At 49.1% G+C, this 21162-nt stretch overlaps 1 protein-coding gene across 1 annotated transcript in view; it reads left to right on the top strand.

Moving 5' to 3' along the window:
• Positions 1 to 21162, top strand: part of LOC134396117 (alpha-2-macroglobulin-like) — a 90161-nt gene that overhangs the window by 64665 nt on the left and 4334 nt on the right. The window contains exons 21-31 of the mRNA XM_063122479.1: positions 234 to 360; positions 2146 to 2267; positions 3181 to 3232; positions 4171 to 4254; positions 5674 to 5850; positions 7871 to 7958; positions 9024 to 9180; positions 10191 to 10265; positions 13409 to 13574; positions 16958 to 17187; positions 18645 to 18863. Coding sequence (XP_062978549.1) covers positions 234 to 360; positions 2146 to 2267; positions 3181 to 3232; positions 4171 to 4254; positions 5674 to 5850; positions 7871 to 7958; positions 9024 to 9180; positions 10191 to 10265; positions 13409 to 13574; positions 16958 to 17187; positions 18645 to 18863 — 1497 coding nt within the window. The remainder of the gene's footprint in view (positions 1 to 233; positions 361 to 2145; positions 2268 to 3180; positions 3233 to 4170; positions 4255 to 5673; positions 5851 to 7870; positions 7959 to 9023; positions 9181 to 10190; positions 10266 to 13408; positions 13575 to 16957; positions 17188 to 18644; positions 18864 to 21162) is intronic.

Genomic DNA, 21162 nt, shown 5'->3' with positions numbered 1-21162 from the left:
ACCTCGATTTGCATTCTTCTTTCCTTTACATTGCCAATTAAGTTAAGGATATAAGAAGAAGTGAGGAGGAAGAGCAGCTGGTGACAGTGGGAGTGAGAAGGTGGACTCAGCGAGGGAGGAGGCCCGTTGAAGATGTCTTGGCTATGAGCCCTCCGAAACCCAGATCCGGTACCTCCTCTTCTCATCCCTCTTCTCAGCGACCTCTCTGGTAATGGCCTTTTCTCTCCGGACAGGTCCGTGTAACTCTGGCTCCTTCGGACGAATTTGACGCTTCCCCTGTGACGCCGGTGGAAGAGTCTTATTGCCTGTGTGAGAACAAAAGGAAAACCCTCTCCTGGAACGTGACCCCCAAAACTCTGGGTAAGCGGCGACACTGATTCACACCTTGGGGAGTCAGGAAGGCCCGGGAGGAAGGAAAGACAGGCCACCGCCTCCCTGGCCATTCAAGAAGAAGGCAGCGAAAGGAGAAAGGGAGCTGCACAAACTCCCTGCAGTGTAGGCAGGGATGAGGAAATACCCAGTGTGAAGACCGACCAAGATGGCTGCGGTCTTGTTCATGTCTCTTAGCAGCCTGCCACCCCCCCTGCATCTCCCTTAGCCTGAACCAGGGGACCCTCGGACCTTTCAGGACACACTCGGGGTGCCAGCATAAGCGTTCGAGCCGTGTAACGTTTCGTGAGCCTGGAACGTTACACGAGAGCGATAAGCCCGGCCTAAGGCGTTGAAAGTAGTCCTGACGTTTACCTGGAAAGACGGAATCGGAGTTCTGGAGGTAGATCTGGAGTTCCTTTGGGAAGGGGAAAAGGGAACGGGTCAAAGCTTATGCAAAGCTCCCAGTGTGCAGGACAGTGAGCCGGATTCCGGCTGAACATCAGGAAAAACTTCCTGACTGTTAGAGCGGTCTGACAATGGAACCAGTTACCTAGGGAGGTTGTGGGCTCTCCCACACTGGAGGCATTCAAGAGGCAGCTGGACATCCATCTGTGAGGGATGCTTTAGGGTGGATTCCTGCATTGAACAGGGGGTTGGACTTGATGGCTTAACACTTAATTTTAACTTAAATTTAAATTTTACTGTTTTAACTCTGTATTTTAATCTTATAATCAACTTTGTTGTGTGGTTTTTTCCTGGTTGCGCTTTTTATACTGTATTTCAATATTGTGTTTTTAACCTGTTGGATGTTTTTTGTGGTTTTAATTTTTGTGAACCGCCCAGAGAGCTTCGGCTATTGGGCGGTATAAAAATGTAATAAATAAATAAGTAAATAAATAAATAAATAATGGCCTTATAGGACCCTTCCAAGTCTACTAGTCTATGATTCTAACCTTTGAAACAATCCTTCAGGCTACCACCCAATAGCCAAAGCTCCCTGGGTGGCTCACAGAAATTAAAACCATTCAAAGTATAAAACAAACAGTATAAAAGCATGATGTAAAATACAATATAAAAGCTCAACCAGATAAAAACAGCAGCAATGCAAAATTACAAATTTAAAACACCAAGTTAAAATTTATTTATAGACTGTTAAAATGCTGGGAGAATAAAAAGGTCTTCTCACCTGGCGTCTAAAAGCATATAATGTAGGTGCCAAGCGAACCTCCTTAGGGAGCTCATTCCACAGCCGGGGTGCCACAGCAGAGAAGGCCCTCCTCCTGGTAGCCACCTGCCTCACTCCCTTTGGCAGGGGCTCGCGGAGAAAGGACCCCTGAGGATGACCTTAGGGTCCAGGCAGGTACATACGGGAGGACGCGTTCCTTCAGATAGCCTGGCCACAAGCCGTTTAGGGCTTTAAATGTTAATACCAGCACTTTGAATCGGGCCCGGACATGGACTGGTAGCCAGTGTAGCTGAGGACTGGCGTTATGTGGTCTCGTCGGCCAGTCCCAAAGCCTCTCCTCTACATCAGCGGAAGGTCTCCCAACAGGGCTGGGCCCGATCCGGGATCCAGGGACTGACAGGCCCAAGGGAAAGTTGACGCAGTCTGGGGGAGAAGACTAGGCAGCCTCTGCTTCTCATCTTCAGCCCGTCTGACACCAGTATTTTCATCCAAGGATAAAACAGGGCCAGAGAGAACCACATAAGATGGTCTCTCGGCGCCATAACGACAAGAATAGCGTGCTGAGGTGGGGGCCGTTTCTGTCCTAGGTGAGATGAACATCACTGTCAGTGCAGAGGCCGTGGAATCGGACCAGCCCTGCGGGAATGAAGTAGTGGTGGTGCCCAGCAAAGGGGCGAAGGACACCGTGATCAAGACACTCTTGGTCGAGGTACGTGAGCTGCTTGGGGCTGAAGCGATCACATACGTGTCGCTGCAGAAACGTTTGCTGTCATGGCTAACCCTACTGCCCCTGTTTTGAGAGAAGATGTTTCAGGTAATCACTCAGAATCAGATTCAGAACTAGAAGATGCAGCGCCAGACACCAGCCAGCCTGGACCAGTGGGGGAGGAAGCTCTCACGGGCGATTCTCCAGCTGGGAGTCAGCCCCCTCCAGAGCTTATCTCCCTAAGGCCAAATCCTACACACTCGGTGGGAAGTGAGCCTTCTTCCGGAGGTGAGCATCCCAACAAGCTAGCTGATGCTAGGGTCCACCGGAAGCTCAAACACACGGGCTGGAAGGAAGGTGTGAGAAAGTCAGTTTGATTATGCCAGAACCTGCATCCGCACCAGGTGCTCTGAAGTTACGTGCATTTGGGAAGTGGCTTCTTTTTTCTTCTTAAGTGGACAATTCTCTTGCTTAGTTTGCATAGTTTTTCTTAGGGGGACATTTCCAAGAGGCTACACTCTCTTCAGGTAGAAGAGAGGATTGTTGCTTAATAAAAGCTTTGTAGATTACTTAGCAAGCCTTGTCATTTGCCTCCCATCGAAAGCAGGAGATTTATTTATTTATTTATTTATTTAACCGAAGTTGCAGAAAAACAGTGACAGGCCTTTTGCTTTATTCACCATGGTTAAAGCCATGGTTTAGGGTGTCTTCTGAACACAGCCCGACTTTCTGGCTTAACCACCGTAGTTAAAGCCATGGTTTAAGGTGTCTTCTGAACGGGGCCAATAAGGGGGAAATTCAATATTCCTCTCCTGGTCACCTGGAGGTGTTTTCACTCTCCACAGGTGACCAGGCAAGTTTCTTCTTTCCTGACCCTCATTCTCCCATTTTTCCTTTCCCTTCTTTCCTCACGTAGCCTGAAGGGATCGAGAAGGACGTGGCCATCAACTCCATGCTCTGTGCAGATGGTGAGTGCCAGCCGGAGGCCTCTCCGCCTTCAGTGACCTGAGGTGTTTGGAGGCGGTTCACTGCAGGGGAGATCCGGGTTCTAGTCCCCACTCGGCCACGGAAACCCACTGGGTGACTTTGGGCCAGTCACAGACTCTCAGCCCAACCCACCTCACAGGGTTGTTGTTGTGGGGATAAAGTGGAGAGGAGGAGGATTATGTACGCTGCCTTGGGTTCCTTTGAGGAAAAAAGTCGAGATATAAATGAAATAAAGGTCCAATTTCATTAAGCTACATCATTCTGGGTCAGACAACCTGTCAACTGACCTAGTGTGTTTGCTGTGCCCACCCAGGGCTGGTGCCAGACTATTTTGCGGCCTCGGCAAGGCGAGCTACTTGAAAAAACACCTCCTCCCCCCATATATATATATATTTTTGCCAGCTTTGATTTTTAAGAACAGATGTTTTGTAGGAAAAAAAAAGCACAAAACTTGAACTTTTTTCTTCTTAAAACAGCTAATTTGTATAAAACTGTGACCCTTAAAGATCAGTACTCCACCCCTCTGAGGACTAATGGTAGTGTCGGCCCTGGGCCCACTGAGCATCTAGGGCTGCTCCCCTGATTTTTTTTTTTATTTATTTTTTGCAGTCCCCACCACCACTGAATTTGCTATAGTCGTGGGTGGGGGGAGCCATGGCTTGTTTTGAACCAAAATGCCGCTCCCTGAAGCCTGCCATGAGCACCATTTTGCTTCTAAACCATTCTCCTCACCCGCCTTGTCTTCAAGAAAAAACATGGATTGGTTTCCCCCACGGCTCTCAGTGCTCTGGCAATTTTTGAGGGAATATTCAGCAGCGGACGGGCAGTAAAAGCTATGGAGGGCCGCCTGGATTCTTCAACGCAGCTATTAAGTATATAGCGTGATTAAAAACAAAAACAACTCTCTCTTCTCTTGCAGAGACTTCACGTTCAATGGATATTTCCTTGAAGCTGCCAGAAAACGTTGTGGAAGGTTCAGTCAGGGCCACGCACTGTGTGTTGGGTAAGAGCCGCTCTGGTACAGACCTTCTGAATTGTGTTGTATCTGGCCTTCCTTTGCCTTCACGCTCCCACAACTTTATTTTCTGTGAAGGAATGAGCCAGACTCTGCACGGGCTGAAATAGCTGTCAATTAGATACATCGAAGCCTTCAAGCAAACGTGCGCTTCTGTCAGAGCTCATAGAATCATACAATAGTAGAGTTGGAAGGGGCCTACAAGGCCATCTAGTCCAACCCCCTGCTCAGTGCAGGAATCTACCCTAAAGCATCCCTGACAGATGGTTGTCCAGCTGCTTCTTGAATGACTCTAGTGTGGGAGAGCCCACAACTTCCCTAGGTTACTGGTTCCATTGTCGTACTGCTCTAACAGTCAGGAAGTTTTTCCTGATGTCCAGCCGGAATCTGGCTTCCTGTAACTTGAGCCCGTTATTCCGTGTCCTGCACTCCAGGAAGATTGAGAAGAGATCCTGGCCCTCCTCTGAGTGACAACCTTTCAAGTACCTGAAGAGTGCTATCATGTCTCCCCTCAATCTTCTCTTCTCCAGGCTAAACATGCCCAGTTCTTTCAGTCTCTCTTCAGAGGGCTTTGTTTCCAGACCCCTGATCATCCTGGTTGCCCTCCTCTGAACACGCTCCAGCTTGTCTGCATCCTTCTTGAAGTGTGGAGCCCAGAACTGGACGCAATACTCTAGATGAGGCCTAACCAGGGCTGAATAGAGAGGAACCAGTACTTCACGTGATTTGGAAGCTATACTTCTATTAATGCAGCCCAAAATAGCCTTTGCCTTTCTTGCAGCCATATCACACTGTTGGCTCATATTCAGCTTGTGATCTACAACAATTCCAAGATCCTTCTCATTTGTAGTATTGCTGAGCCAAGTATCCCCCATCTTATAACTGTGCATTTGGTTTCTATTTCCTAGGTGTAGAACTGGGCATTTATCCCTATTATATTTCATTCTGTTGTTTTCAGCAGTTGTCGGACTGCGAGCCAGGAGAAACCCACTGGGTGACTTTGGGCCAGTCACAGCCCCTCAGTCCAACCCACCTCACAGGGTTGTTGTAGTGAGGATAAAGTGGAGAGGAGGGGGATTATGTGTGCTGCCTTGGGTTCCTTGGAGAAAAAAAAGGCGGGATATAAATGTAATAATAATAATAATAATAATAATAATAATAATAATAATAATAATAATAATAGCATCACTGAGAGGAAGGCCTCCGCGTGTTTCTGTCTTTTTATTTCATGCATTTCCCTTGCATTTTTCACTAATTTAACTCACTGTCTCTGTCTCTCTCTCTCTCTCTCACACACACACACGATTTCCGAACCTGCCTGCCTGCCTCGTTCCTCTGCTGACTGCATTCTGCCCCATTGGCCATATTTGCCTCAGCATCTCCTGTCCTTCTCTTCCCCCACCTCAGGCGACATGCTGGGTGTAGCCATCCAGAACCTGCAGAACCTCGTCAAAATGCCCTATGGCTGTGGGGAGCAGAACATGGCCCTCTTTGCACCCAGCATCTACATCATGGACTACCTGAATAAGACCGGGCAGCTGACGGAAGACATCCGATCCACGTTAACCAGACACTTGTTGGCTGGTGAGAAGACCCACAGGGCAGCGCAGGAGCAATTTGACCCTTCTTCTTGTCCATGGGTGGTGGCAGATGACTACAGTAGGGTGACCACACGGAAAGGAGGACCGGGCTCCTGTATCTTTTAATGGTTGAATTGAAAGGGGAATTCCAGCAGATGTGCTTTGCATGCGTGCAGCATGCCCTCTTCATCACAACAGTTAAAGCTGCAGGAGACCTGCCCTCTTGACCAGATACAAAAGAGGGCAGAGCCCCTGCAGCTTTAACTGTTGTGATGAAGAGGGCATTTCACCAGGTGCTGCATGCATACAAAGGACACCTGCTGAAATTCCCCCTTTCTATACAATTGTTAAAGGTACAGGAGCCCTGTCCTCCTCGCTATATGATCACCCTAACTACAGGGTCCTTCTGACTGACAGTGTTTACATTCAGGGCTCTGCATCCTCGGCAGATTAATTAAGCTTTAGTTTAATTAATTAAGCTTTAGTTAATTTAGTGGTGGGGCAGTTTTAGTAATGGAGGCTGGCAAGTTCAGGTTACATTTGATGGCCGGCTCTGTCATCTAGAGGTCCTTTCCGTTGCTCTGTGTGTGGTGAAAGAGCATTACTCTGCAGAAGGGGACCATGGGTGCATTTCTCAGCCTCCATCTCTGTCACTTGAGTCCCAGGTGGCCTTGGTGGCATGGAGTGCCTTTTACCAGCTTCAGTTGGTGGCCCAGCTATGCCCCTATTTGGACAGGGATAACCTGGCTTCAGTTGTCTACGCTCTGGCAACCTCCAAATTAGATTACTGCAATGCCCTCTACATGGGGCAGCCTTTGAAGATGGTTCGGAAGCTGCAGCTTGTGCAAAATGCAGCGGCCAGATTGATAACCAGAACCAGAAGGTTTGAGCATACAATAACGATTCTGGCATGCATGCATTTGCTGCCTGTACATTTTTGAGCCCAATTCAAGGTGCTGGTTTTAACCTATAAAGCCTTACATGGCTTGGGACCACAATACCTGATGGAACGCCTCTCCTGACATGAACCTACCTGAGCATTATGCTCAACGTCTAAAGTCCTGCTTCGGGTGCCTACTCTGAGGGAAGCTCGGAGGGTGGCAGCAAGGGAGAGGGCATTCTTTGTGGTGGCCCCCAAACTGTAGAACAATCTCCCTGATGAGGCCCGCCTGGCGCCGACATCGATATCTTTTCGGCACGAGGACTCGACTTTTCTCCCAGGCATTTAGCAATGTGTAATAAGCCTGGGTCTGTTTTTTGGCAAGTTAATATAGTGGTTTTAAATGTATGTGAATTTTGCATGTTTTGGTGGTTTTTAGTCTTTGTATATTGTTTTTAAATGTTTTATCTTATGTGAAATGCCCAGAGAGCTTCGGCTAGAAGGGCGGTATATAAATGCAATAAATAATAATAATAATAATAAATAATAATAATAATAATATGATTTATTACATTAATATACCGCCCCATAGCTGAAGCCCTCTGGGTGGTTTACCAAAGTTAAAAACAGTGAACGTTAAAAAGTATACAGAATTTAAAACCATGAAAAACATAAACAGTATAAAAACAGCAGCATCCATTTAAAACAACAGTTCTGGGGTCCTTAAAAAACAAACAAACTTAGTGTTGTTAAATGCCGTTAAAATGCCTGGGAGAAGAGAAAAATCTTGACCTGGTGCCGAAAAGATAACAATGTTGGCATCAGGCGAGCCTCATTGTTGAAATCGTTCCATAATTGGGGGCCACCACTGAAAAGGCCCTCTCCCTTGTGGCTGTCCTCCGAGTATCTACCCATCATACGGGTAGGTGCACAAGAGGCATCCTAGGTGTTAGGCCCTGTGTAAACAGCAATGTTGAGCGATGGTGCTTGCCAAAACTGGGACCACATGACGCCCACTTCCAAATCGGAAAAGTGTACATACACGCGGGGAGTGGCGCCCACCTGCGCAAGGTCGCGATGGGAAGCTACTTGTGGGCTGAGGATGGTGCAGCCAAACACCACTGTTTTCCACCCTCTGTTTTAGGCTACCAGATGCAGCTTAGGTACAAGCACTATTATGGCTTCTACAGCACCTTTGGACAAGGTGGTCCGGAACCGGTGGGGAACACCTGGTGAGGCTCTTTCATTCTCTGTTTCTTTGTGTGTGTGAATAGAAAAGATAGATAAAGTAACAACAGAGCAGTTTCAAAATAGCCTGAGAGCTAAACAGGTTGGCTTCCGCCCTCATCAGGAGCTGTGAATGTGGAATGGATTCCAAGAACGGCAGTTTGCTTAGGGTGACCGTATGAAAAGCAGGACAGGGCTCCTGTATCTTTAACAGTTGCATAGAAAAGGCAATTTCAGCAGGTGTCATTTGTATATTTGGGGAACCTGGTGAAATTTCCTCTTCATCAAAACAGTGAAAGCTGCAAGAGCTATACTAGAGAGGCCAGATACAAAAGAGGACAGGGCACCTGCAGCTTTAACTGTTGTGATGCTTAGGGGTCTGGAAACAAAGCCCTATGAAGACAGACTGAAAGAACTGGGCATGTTTAGCCTGGAGAAGAGAAGATTGAGAGGAGACATGAGAGCACTCTTCAAATACTGAAAAAGGTTGTCCCACAGAGGAGGGCCAGGATCTCTTCTCGATCCTCCCAGAGTGCAGGACACGGAATAACGGGCTCAAGTTAAAGGAAGCCAGATTCCGGCTGGACATCAGGAAAAACTTCCTGACTGTTAGAGTAGTACGACAATAGAATCAGTTGCCTGGTGAAGTTGTGGGTTCTCCTACACTAGAGGCCTTCAAGAGGCAGCTGGGCAACCATCTGTCAGGGTTGCTTTAAGTGGATTCCTGCACTGAGCAGGGGGTTGGACTCGATGGCCTTGTAGGCCCCTTCCAACTCTGATATTCTATGATTCTATGATGAAGGAGCCAAGAGATGAGGACAGCCTTGAGGCTTCCTGTGTCTCTTCATTATAAGAGTCACGAAGATGGGTGGATGGGGAGGTAGAGGGAAAGTCTCTGGAGTGTGTTTGAACTGAGGGGTTGCAAAGGGATGCTTTTCAGATTTCCTTGTCACCACGCACGGTGACGAGGCCACCTTAGGGAGAGTTCCTGGGTACCAATCTCTCTCGGCGGGTTGGAGATGGGGGAACCGGAAGGGGAGGGTAACGCTCCGCTCCGGTTTGTCTTGCAGGCTGACGGCGTTTGTGCTCAAGTCCTTCGCTCAAGCCAAGAGGTTCATCTTTATCGAAGAAAGGCACATTACGGAGGACCTGGCCGCACTGGCCAAGCAGCAGAAGGGAAACGGCTGCTTCCAGAGCACCGGATCCCTGCTGAACAACGCCCTGAAGGTAAACTCAGCTTCCGTGTCATTGTCGGAACAGTAGATTAGCACCCTCTTGGCACGGCGTGTGCTAACTGGGCCGTTCCCCACCGGACGCCCTCCAGGCGTGCCGGACTACACCTCCCATTATCCCCAGCTGGCTTAGCAGCTGCCAAGGCCAACAGAGCAGCACCAACCTCTGTAATGAAGTCTGCTGTCCTGGCTGCTAATAAATAGTGTTTCCAGGGGTGAATAAAGCTCCAATGAATGGATGGGAAACCATGTTGTGGTGGTGAAGGGGAAAAATACATGGAAGCAGGGCAGGGGGGGCGGGGAGATGGGAAGTCTTTATTATTATTATTATTATTATTATTATTATTATTATTAATTTATTTATATAGCACCATCAATGTACATGGTGCTGTACAGAGTAAAACAGTAAATAGCAAGGCCCTGCCCAATAGGCTAACAATCTAATAAAGAAAAGTCCTTCCACAAAAACCAGTGGCAAGTAGACCACGTGGGTGGGCGCTCCCACTCAGGGAAGGAGCACACTCCTATCATGCGAGGAAGGTAGAAGATTGCACATTGCAGAGGGTTGGACTAGAAGATCATAGAACCATAGTATAGCAGAGTTGGAAGGGGCCTCTAAGGCCATCTAGTCCAACCCCCTGCTCAATGCAGGAATCCACCCTAAAGCATCCCTGACAGATGGTTGTCCAGCTGCTTCTTGAAGGCCTCTAGGGTGGGAGAGGCCACCACTTCCATAGGTAACTGGTTCTATTGTCGTTCTGTTCTAACAGTCAGGAAGTTTTTCCTGATCTGGCTTCCTATAAGTTGAGCCCGTTATTCCATAAATTATTTCTTACCTGCCTCTCCATTTTGATCAAGGTGGGGAACAGCAGTAAATATAAAATGCATGAAACTGAATTAAGAACAAAACATTCATTGTTAAAACATCCTAAAAACATTCTAAAAATGTCCTAAAATTCCATGAATTGCCTGGAGCCCAATGTCTTCCTGCTGTCTTTCCTACAGGGTGGGGTTTACGATGAAGTCCAGCTTTCTGCCTACATCACCATCGCTTTGCTGGAGATGGGTCTGCCACTCACTGTAAGTAAACTCTCCCCCCCTCCCGCTCTGCTTGAAAAGAAAGATCCCATGAAGTCTAAACACTCCCTGGCCAATATTGATTGATTGATTGCACTTCTATACTGACCAATAGCCAAGGCTATTGGATGGTAATTCACTTCCAGAAGTGTGTCACTTCAGAGGAGCGACATTTGTGCTGGTAGACATTGGAGAGGTGGTGTGTGTGTAGATATGTTGGCCGTAAAAACACACTTGCAAAGAGGTACTAGGCTTAACATCATCATCATCATCATCTCATCATCATCATCATCATCTTATTTTTTACCCGCCTCTCTGTTTGGATCGAGGCGGTGAACAGCAATAGGTATAAAATACATAAAATACTGATTAAAAACATAGTATACATTGTTGAAACATCCTAAAAGCATCCTAAAAGCATCCTAAAATTCCACTGGGTAGGCCTGCAGGAAGAGATGGAAATAGTTGATAAAAACAAAGTGAAAGACCATCAAAAGTACAAAATTTAGTACTTCTCCACACAGCACACAGTTAAGTTATGGAACTCACTTCCACAGGATGTGGTGATGGCCACCCATTTGGATGTCTTTAAAAGGGGGTTGGAGAAATTCCTGGAGGGGGAAAAGGCTATCCATGGCTACTAGCCCTGATGGCTAAGTGCTATCTCCAGTATTCAAGGCAATAAGCCTGTGCGCACCAGTTGCTAGGGAACATGGGCGGGAGGGTGCTGTTGCACCATGTCCTGCTTGTTCATCTCTGTCCGACAGCTGGTTGACCACTGTGTGAACAGAGTGCTGGACTAGATGGACCTTTGGTCTGATCCAGCAGGGCTCTTCTCATGGTCTTTCATGGTCTTTCAACCAGGTTTTTCAACATTGCTGCAAAGACTTAGACCTCTTTGGCTTTGGAATCATGAGGGAGGGTTGTGGGCACCTTGACAAAATACTTGCCATGGGCTTGGGACTCGCCCTTCCATAAAATAGCTGCCACGCTGGGCATGGCCGGTCACGAAACCCTCGTTTCTCAGGAGGCCAACTGGTGAGACTAAAAGAAAACAAACTTCCCCAAAGGCGGAGGTCCGAAATAGAAAACGCTGAAAGCTGCTCTCTACTGAATCAGATCCATGGTCCATCTAGCCCAGTACTGTCGACACGGACTGGCAGCAGCCGGTCGCCAGGGTTTCAGGCAGGATCCTTCTCTCACCTGACCTGGAGAAACCGGGCCCCTTCCAAAACTTTCGAACCCAAAACAAAGATGGCACCAGAGAACAGCCCTTTTCATGGCGCGATGCCAGGTGTCCCATTCAAAACGGATAAATCAGTAAATGCAAAGGAATGAAACAAAAAATTGGTTTTTTTTGGTTCATTTCGGAAACTTCTATAGCTGAGGCAAACGGTTTTGGCGGGAACCCCCTCCCCCACCATCCACTGACTCCGGGCCCCCGCCCTTCTCCTCAGTTCCTTGAGACCGAATTGCTGGCCTCTTAACCAGGAAAGAAACCACTTGGTATCGACGGCACATTGATATCGACACCAAAGTGGGGACGGTGGGTGGGTTGTGTGACTGCACAGACGACCACTCAAAGAACTTCTTCGTGGTCTCTGTGCATCACACATATGGACGATTAACAAGCTTCACTCCCTGGTGGAGGGTAGGTGCAGATCAACGTGCCATCTCAAGATGGAGGACAGAACTGCTTGCCCAAAATTTCACTTTGTCATGGTACAAACATCCAGACATCCATCACATCAGCGTTATACTGTGCCATCATGGCAAATTGCGTGCAAAGGACTCCAAAGTTTTCCAGCTTCTAAGCTGCTTTGACTGTGAAGTATTCCCATGCGTCCTGCTTTAAAGTCTGTTTTGTGACTAGGGGGGGATCTACACTACTGCTTTAAAGAGCTTTGTAACAGTTTTGACAACTGTTGGAGCCCAGGACACACTGCATATACAGTTTTCAAAACGTTTTCAAAGTGCTTTAAAGCGCTTTAAAAGCAATAGTGTAGATCCCCTCTAGTTTTGGAGCGAATCATTTGTTGTTCTCTGAGCGGCCACGGCTGGCACAGGAGCAGGGATTGAATCATAGAATCATAGAATAGCAGAGTTGGAAGGGGCCTACAAGGCCAGCGAGTCCAACCTCCTGTTCAATGCAGGAATCCACCCTAAAGCATCCCTGACAGATGGTTGTCCAGCTGCCTCTTGAAGGCCTCTAGGGTGGGAGAGCCCACAACCTCCCTAGGTCACTGATTCCATTGTCGTACTGCTCTAACAGTCAGGACGTTTTTCCTGATGTCCAGCTGGAATCTGGGTTCCTTCAACTTGATCCCGTTATTCCGTGTCCTGCACTCTGGGAGGATCGAGAAGAGATCCTGGCCCTGCTCTGTGTGACAACCTTTTAAGTCTTTGAAGAGTGCTCTCATGTCTCCCCTCAATCTTCTCTTCTCCAGGCTAAACATGCCCAGTTCTTTCAGTCTCTCTTCATAGGGCTTTGTTTCCAGACCACTGATCATCCTGGTTGCCCTCCTCTGAACACGCTCCAGCTTGTCTGCGTCCTCCTTGAATTGTGGAGCCCAGAACTGGATGCAATACTCTAGATGAGGCCTAACCAGGGCCGAATAGAGAGGAACCAGTACCTCACGTGATTTGGAAGCTATACTTCTATTAATGCAGCCCAAAATATCATTTGCCTTTCTTGTAGCCATATCGCACTGTTGGCTCATATTCAACTTGTGATCTACAACAATTCCAAGATCCTTCTCATTTGTATTATTGCTGAGCCAAGTGTCCCCCATCTTGTAACTGTGTTACTGAGATGTTATTGAGATGTTTAAAGTACAAATTAAACAAATGCTTACACCTATGTAAGTTTTAAAGATAAAGACATCAAAATTGGCACAGTAATAGATACGAAGGAGAGCTTTAAGCATGCCAGATTTGAATCGGACTGGGTCATCCGTTGATTTTATTATTATTTTTTTACATTTCCCCCCTTAAACCCTTTTCCTGGTATGCAAAGGATCTTAAGAGCTCTGCCGCCTGGGGTGTGATTTAGCTAGCAACAACAGGAGCTAAACGCTGCAGGGGATAATTCGAGGGAAACAGGAACGTGGGATGAAGCCCTTAGACTCCTTCTTCTCTCTCCCCAGCACTCTGTGGTAAGCAATGCCATGTTATGCTTGGAGACGGCATCACAAGCAAAAGACGCCGACACTTACACCTGGGCCTTGATGGCGTATGCCTTCACCCTGGCAGGCAAAGAGGACAAGAGGCAGGAGGCGCTACGCGTCCTTGATGAGCGAGCAGTGAGAGACGGTGAGACGGCAGCTCTCGGTGCAAGACGGGAGCGTTAGGGGCAGCCTCCATGGATTTTTGCTCCTTGTGGGTGCTGGGACATTGTCAGGGTCCGGGGCGTGGGTGGGAAGGCCTCCGCGCAGGAACGCCGGGGCCGGGATGGATGGCGGTGGGACGGGCTTGGTGGGTGGGGCGTCTGGTGATACCAGCCGGGGGTGAGGCACGGATGCCAAGCAGCAGAGTGTAAAGGCAATAGACTTCAAGCAGGGCCAGAGGCAAAAGGCAAGGTCCAGAGGCAAACAGTTCAGGCAGGGCCAGAGGCAAAAGGCAAGGTCCAGAGGCAAACAGAGTTCAGGCAGGGCTGGAGGCAAAAGGCAAGGTCCAGAGGCAAACAGTTCAAGCAGGGCTGGAAGCAAAAGGCAAGGTCCAGAGGCAAACAGAGTTCAGGCAGGGCCGAAGGCAAAAGGCAAGGTCCAGAGGCAAACAGAGTTCAGGCAGGGCCGGAGGCAAAAGGCAAGGTCCAGAGGCAAACAGAGTTCAGGCCAGGGCCAGAGGCAAAAGGCAAGGTCCAGAGGCAAACAGAGTTCAGGCAGGGCCGGAGGCAAAAGGCAAGGTCCAGAGGCAAACAGAGTTCAGGCAGGGCCGGAGGCAAAAGGCAAGGGCCAGAGGCAAACAGAGTTCAGGCAGGGCTGGAAGCAAAAGGCAAGGTCCGGAGGCAAACAGGGCTGGAGGCAAAAGGCAAGGTCCAGAGGCAAACAGAGTTCAGGCAGGGCCGGAGGCAAAAGGCAAGGTCCAGAGGCAAACAGAGTTCAGGCAGGGCTGGAAGCAAAAGGCAAGGTCCAGAGGCAAACAGAGTTCAGGCAGGGCCGGAGGCAAAAGGCAAGGTCCAGAGGCAAACAGAGTTCAGGCAGGGCTGGAAGCAAAAGGCAAGGTCCAGAGGCAAACAGAGTTCAGGCAGGGCTGGAAGCAGAAGGCAAGGTCCAGAGGCAAACAGAGTTCAGGCAGGGCCGGAGGCAAAAGGCAAGGTCCAGAGGCAAACAGAGTTCAGGCCAGGGCCAGAGGCAAAAGGCAAGGTCCAGAGGCAAACAGAGTTCAGGCAGGGCTGGAAGCAGAAGGCAAGGTCCAGAGGCAAACAGAGTTCAGGCAGGGCCGGAGGCAAAAGGCAAGGGCCAGAGGCAAACAGAGTTCAGGCAGGGCCAGAGGCAAAAGGCAAGGGCCAGAGGCAAACAGAGTTCAGGCAGGGCTGGAAGCAAAAGGCAAGGTCCGGAGGCAAACAGGGCTGGAGGCAAAAGGCAAGGTCCAGAGGCAAACAGAGTTCAGGCAGGGCCGGAGGCAAAAGGCAAGGTCCAGAGGCAAACAGAGTTCAGGCAGGGCTGGAAGCAAAAGGCAAGGTCCAGAGGCAAACAGAGTTCAGGCAGGGCCGGAGGCAAAAGGCAAGGTCCAGAGGCAAACAGAGTTCAGGCAGAGCTGGAGGCAAAAGGCAAGGTCCAGAGGCAAACAGAGTTCAGGCAGGGCTGGAGGCAAAAGGCAAGGTCCAGAGGCAAACAGAGTTCAAGCAGGGCCGGAGGCAAAAGGCAAGGTCCGGAGGCAAACAGAGTTCAGGCAGGGCAGTAGGCAAAAGGCAAGGTCCAGAGGCAAACAGTTCAAGCAGGGCCGGAGGCAAAAGGTGTGGTCTGGAGAAGCAGAAGGTCAGGCAAGGCAAGGTCTGGGATCACAGGTAGTCAGAAACGGGCGACAGCAGACACAGGAGACCATGTTGCTGTGGCAAAGGCTGGAGTGGAATTGGAGTTCTTATATAGCCCTTTCCTGGCTGCTCCCAGTTAGTCTCCATCAGCCCAGATCAGCCTGGATCCTGCAGATACCCTACGGTATTTATTCACATTCCTGGACTATCTTCACCAGATCAGATCTCAAATACCCTATGGCCAGCAAGGTGCCCTGCAGCTGCCAGGTGGTGCTGCAGGGCAGAACCTGAGAGACATTCCTGTCGCTCCTTCTGTTACTTCCGCGTGCGGTCAACCAGTGTTGCCTTCTCCCCTCTGCCAGGGGGATTCTCCTCAGAAATAAGAGTGGGGTTAGAGCGTTTATTTAACGGTTTGGCACCCTGATTCCTTCACGAACACAGAAAACGGCTTACAATTCAGAACAGGGACTTCTCAGTGGCGTCCTCCTGGCTGTGAACTCCCTTCATTCAGAGATATACGGTTTGGCTCCATTCATGCCGGCTTTTAAAGAGGCCTTGAAACCCATTCGTTCCACGTCGCATTTTGCAGCGGTGTTTTCTAGTTGAGCTGTGACAACTGGCGCCCCTCCAGTCGTTTGGGCCTACAATTCCCATAAGTCGTTGGGGAGGCATCATGGGAGTTGTAGGCCAGAACGTCTGGTGAGCTACAAGTCCCTTACCCTTGATTTCATGGCTTTTGTTGCTGCTACTATCATCATTATAATTGGTTTTCTAGTAGTTATTAGCTTCATTGACTAGGGAGCTGAACTTTGAGACATGTTCATCAGCCTTTTTGAATAAGACAATTATATGGTAGTGTGACCCTATGAAAAGCATGTTCAGAGGAGGACAACCAGGATGATCAGAGGTCTGGAAACAAAGCCCTATGAAGAGAGACTGAAAGAACTGGGCATGTTTAGCCTGGAGAAGAGAAGATGGAGGGGAGACATGACAGCACTCTTCAAATACTTCAAAGGTTGTCACACAAAGGAGGGCCAGGATCTCTTCTTCATCCTCCCAGAGTGCAGGACATGGAATAATGGGCTCAAGTTAAAAGAAGCCAGATTCTAGCTGGACATCAGGAAAAACCTCCTGACTGTTAAAGCAGTACGACAATGGAATCAGTTGCCTGGTGAGGTTGTGGGCTCTCCCACACTAGAGGCCTTCAAGAGGCAGCTGGGCAACCATCTGTCAGGGATGCTTTAGGGTGGATTCCTGCATTGAGCAGGAGGTTGGACTCGATGGCCTTGTAGGCCCCTTCCAACTCTGCTATTCTATGATTCTATGAAAGGAGGTCCGGGCTCCTATATCTTTAACAGTTGCATAGAAAAGGGAATTTCAGCAGGTGTCATTTGTATATATGGGGAACCTGGTGAAATTCCCTCTTCATCACCACAGTTAAATGCACAGGAGCTCTACTAGAGTGACCAGATTTAAAAGAGGGCAGGGCACCGGCAGCTTTAACGGTTGTGATGAAGACGAAATTTCACCAGGTTCTCCATATAAACAAATGACACCTGCTGAAATTCCCTTATCGATGCAACTGTTAAAGATGCAGGAGCCCTGCCTCCTTTTCATATGGTCAGCCTATGTTAGGGAACCGGGGCTGAGCAAGGGGACCGATGAGCGCAGAAACGATCCCCGATTCTAATGTCGCTAACCGTTCCTTCCGCCTCTGAAGACGACGGTTCCCTTCATTGGCAGCGGCCTGAGAAGCCGGTGGAGCACGGACGCACTCCGTACTTTCAGCCCCGCGCTCCCTCTGCCGAGGTAGAGATGACGGCCTACGTGCTCCTTGCTTACGTGTCCAGGAAGCCGGAACCAACCTGGAACGAACTGAAGAAGGCAATGGAGATTGTCAGCTGGCTCAGGAAGCAACAGAATCCCAACGGGGGCTTCTCTTCGACCAAGGTCAGCCCCTTCCCTCCGTGATCCAGGTGCTGGGGGTGGAAGGCTGGGATGGTGGGGGGCACAGCTGGGGTTGCCCAGGGAGCCATGCCCCTCCCCCAGCCCCAAGCTCCTCCCCCCGAACCGCTGACCCTTGGAATGTTTTGCTAATTTTGCTTTTGCGTATTTTCCCCATCCAAACCCATCTCTAAAAGGTAGAAATACCTCTCCTCAGGGTGTAAGAGCTTTATTAGTTATTTATTTATTACATTTATATACCGCCCCATAGCCAAAGCTCTTTGGGTGGTTTACAAAAGTTAAAAACAGTGAACATTAAAAACAAATATACGCAAATTTAAAACCATCAAAAGCATAAAAACAACGCTATCCGTTTAAAATAGGGGTGTGTCCCGCTTCGTTACTGATCCACGGATCCAAAGCGGAGCAGGCTGATCCGGACCTCCTAAGCCCAGTTCTGGAACAGATTGGGGGGTGGTCCGGATTGACCCGGAGTAGTTTGGAGGCAGGTAAGTGGGGAAGGGGGTTACCTGGCTGAGCCGTGGCTGCAGTCCATGCAGTGGCGGACAGCAAAGCCAGGTAAGTTGGGAAGAGGGCTTTTTCGGTCCTCATTTCCCCCCTTCCCGCTTTACCTGCCTCCGTTGCCTGATGTGGAAGCAAGGAAGTGGGGTGAAATGGGGGCCTAATATCGATCCAGACCTCCGGATGTTGCTCCAGATCCAGTTCCAGAGTGGATCCGAGGAGGTCCGGATCAATCTGAACCAGTTCAGGCCCGATTCGGAAGGTCCAGATCGGGATTTGAAGCAGTTCAGGGCACATCCCTAATTTAAAACAACTATTCTGGGGTCACTTAAAAAAAAATATGCCTCAACCTGGGAGAAGAGAAAAGTCTTGACCTGATGCCGAAATATAACAATGTTGGCGCCAGGCGAGCCTCGTCGGGGAGATCAGTCCATAATTGAGGGGCCACCACTAAAAAGGCCCTCTCCCTTGTTGCCATTCTCTGAGCTTCCCTCGGAGTAGGCACCCGGAGGAGGACCTTAGATGTTGAACGTAGTGTTCAGGTAGGTTCATGTCAGGAGAGGCATTCCATCAGGTATTGTGGTCCCAACCCCTGGGAAATCCTAGCACATCCTAGCTTAAAGATGTGCAGAGATTTCCAGGGGGTTTGGCCATGCTGCCTTTTGCCTTTACCCACCCCTGGAGTTCAGCCCAGAGAGCTTCTCTGAAAAGGAATCCGGCCCTTGGGTTAAAAGAGGTTCACACACACATCCCCCGGCAGGAGGTCAGGAATCATGACGGATGTCACCAAAGTTGGGTTTCCTGAGCTCAGAAATGCAAACCTCGACACCCATCCAAGGCAAACAGTGAAGACCCACCCCCTGTGTTCTTCACAAATGGGGATCCACGTTCCAGTGCCCACATCCCTGGGATAATCTCCCTCCCCTTGGTCTCGGTTTCAGGACACGGTGGTGGCCCTCCAGGCCTTCTCCAAGTATGCGGCCCTGATCCATTCCAAGGATTGGTTGGATGCTACCGTGACCTTGAGCTCTGGAGACCAAATGCTGCAGCAGTTCGACTTGGACAGCACCAACCGCCTGCTGCTTCAGTGCCAGGCGATGCCCAACGTGCCCGGGGACTACACAGCACTGGTGTCCAAACAAGGCTGCGCCTTTTTGCAGGTGAGCGTCCCAGGAAAGGTCTTCTTCGTTCCTATAGAGGTTCTGGGCTGAGGAGAAGGTCCAGGAGGCAGAAGGATTGCTTAACTTGTAAAAGAGGAGGCTAAAAGGAGACATGATAGAGGTGTACAAAATGATGCATGGTGCGGAGAATGTGGAGAGGGAGGCATTTTTCTCCCTCTCTCAAAATACTAGAACCCAGTGGGGTCATCCCATGAAACTGATGGGTGGGAGATCCAGGACAAATAAAAGGAAGGACTTCTTCACACAGCGGAGTTCAATAATGGAACTCACTACAAGAACTCACTGAAAGAACTGGGCATGTTTAGCCTGGAGAAGAGAAGATTGAGGGGAGACATGGTAGCACTCTTCAAATACTTAAAAGGTTGTCATACAGAGGAGGGCCAGGATCTCTTCTCGATCCTCCCAGAGTGCAGGACACGGAATAACGGGCTCAAGTTAAAGAAAGCCAGATTCCAGCTGGACATCAGGAAAAATTCCTGATTGTTAGAGCGGTATGGCAATGGAGCCAATGACCTAGGGAGGAGGTGGGGTCTCCCACTCTAGAGGCATTCAAGAGGCAGCTGGACAGCCATCTCTCAGGGATGCTTTAGGGTGGATTCCTGCACTGAGCAGGGGGTTGGACTCGATGGCCTTGTAGGCCCCTTCCAACTCTGCTGTTCTATGATTCTATGATTCTATGTAGTGATGGCCTCCAATCTGGATGGTTTTAAAAGGGGTTTGGATAAATCCCTGGAGGCGAAGGCTATCCATGGCTACTAGCCTTGATGGTTGGGTGCTATCTCCAGTATTCAAGGCAGTAAGCCTGTGTGCACCAGTTGCTGGGGAACATGGGTGGGAGGGTGCTTTTGCACCATGTCCTGCTTTGTTGGTCCCAAGCCGATGGCTGGTTGGCCACTGTGTGAACAGAGTGCTGGACTACATGGACCCTTGGTCTGATCCAGCAGGGCTCCTCTTATGTTCTTCACTTGAATTATCTTAACAATGGATGAATGTATCGTATTTCTTCGATTGTAAGACGCCATCGATTGTAAGATGCACACTAATTTCAGTACCACCTGTAAAGGAGACTGGACCCAGCCAAGCTGGCCTTCCACTGGATTTTGCACAGATCCCCGGAACAAAAACGCACACAGCTCACAGTTTGGAGGTTTAAGCCCAATATATTGAGGAAAGAGGCAAGCAAACAGGATTAGCAACTAAAACTATAGATACATGCAGATATAGATTGAACCCAGCACCAAGCAAACTAAAAACTAGTTACAATATCCTACGTCACCCAGCCATGGAGTCAGCCAGCTCAGAACAAAAGCCCCCTTTCAAAGTATACCCTTTATAGATACTTTTTCCACTCCTTCCCCCTCCCTTCGGCTCTCCCTGCGATGGTGTTTCACACCTCTCCAGAGATGTTAATTTCTCTCAAGTTCGGCCGGCCTGCCCCCCCCCCCCCCCGAGCGGTTCCAGGAAGTACCAGAACGCCCCCATACATCTGGCCGGTTATCTATTCCGCTCCTAAAAACCATAACAATAGAACATTTTAACATATTTTAAGACCAGTGATTCCTTGTATGAATTAACCCCTTCCTTACACTACCAACCGGAAAAAAAACCCTAAGACACATCCGTGATTCTAAGATGCACCCCATTTTAAGAGATGTTTATATGGGGGGGAAAGTGAGTCTTAGAATTGAAGAAATAGTGTATTTGGTTCTGAGGTCATTAGACAGAGAGCATTCTAGTAGTACATGAATAGCATCTTCAACTGATACAGAATTGCAACAGTGTACTCTCTCCTTCTTAGGAACCCCAATATAATAATAATAATAATAATAATAATAATAATAATAATAATAATAATAATAATTCGGTCTAGAGCAGTCAGGAACACGGGGGCAGCAACCGTGTGGCAATGTAGCAGCTCAGGAAAGAGGAGCAGACAGAGACCAGACCCTACCTGGGTCCCAAGGGACTAATTCTGATGAGGGCTGGGTGGCATGTGGGCTCTCCCATAGTCCCTCCGCCTGACTCCCTTGCGGAACGCTGCTTCTATGCGCACTCTCTGTGGATGTTAGGCACAGATCCTGCTGCAAGTGACATTTCGTCCAAGCGGATATGGCGCCCTTGGTGGGATACGGTGTAGGGACTCTGGTCATCGGGGGTCTGGGTTTGGGGTCCTCAGAATCCGAAGATCCCAGGTTGCTGCAGTGGTGTCAGGACCCAGATCCAGCACCTTGTAGGGTTGTGTAAGTGGCCTCTCTCCCTCTTGAGTCATGGTACAAGC

Source organism: Elgaria multicarinata, chromosome 3, assembly GCF_023053635.1.
Source record: "Elgaria multicarinata webbii isolate HBS135686 ecotype San Diego chromosome 3, rElgMul1.1.pri, whole genome shotgun sequence".
Taxonomy (NCBI): domain Eukaryota; kingdom Metazoa; phylum Chordata; class Lepidosauria; order Squamata; family Anguidae; genus Elgaria; species Elgaria multicarinata.
This window is presented reverse-complemented; position numbering and strand designations above follow the sequence as displayed.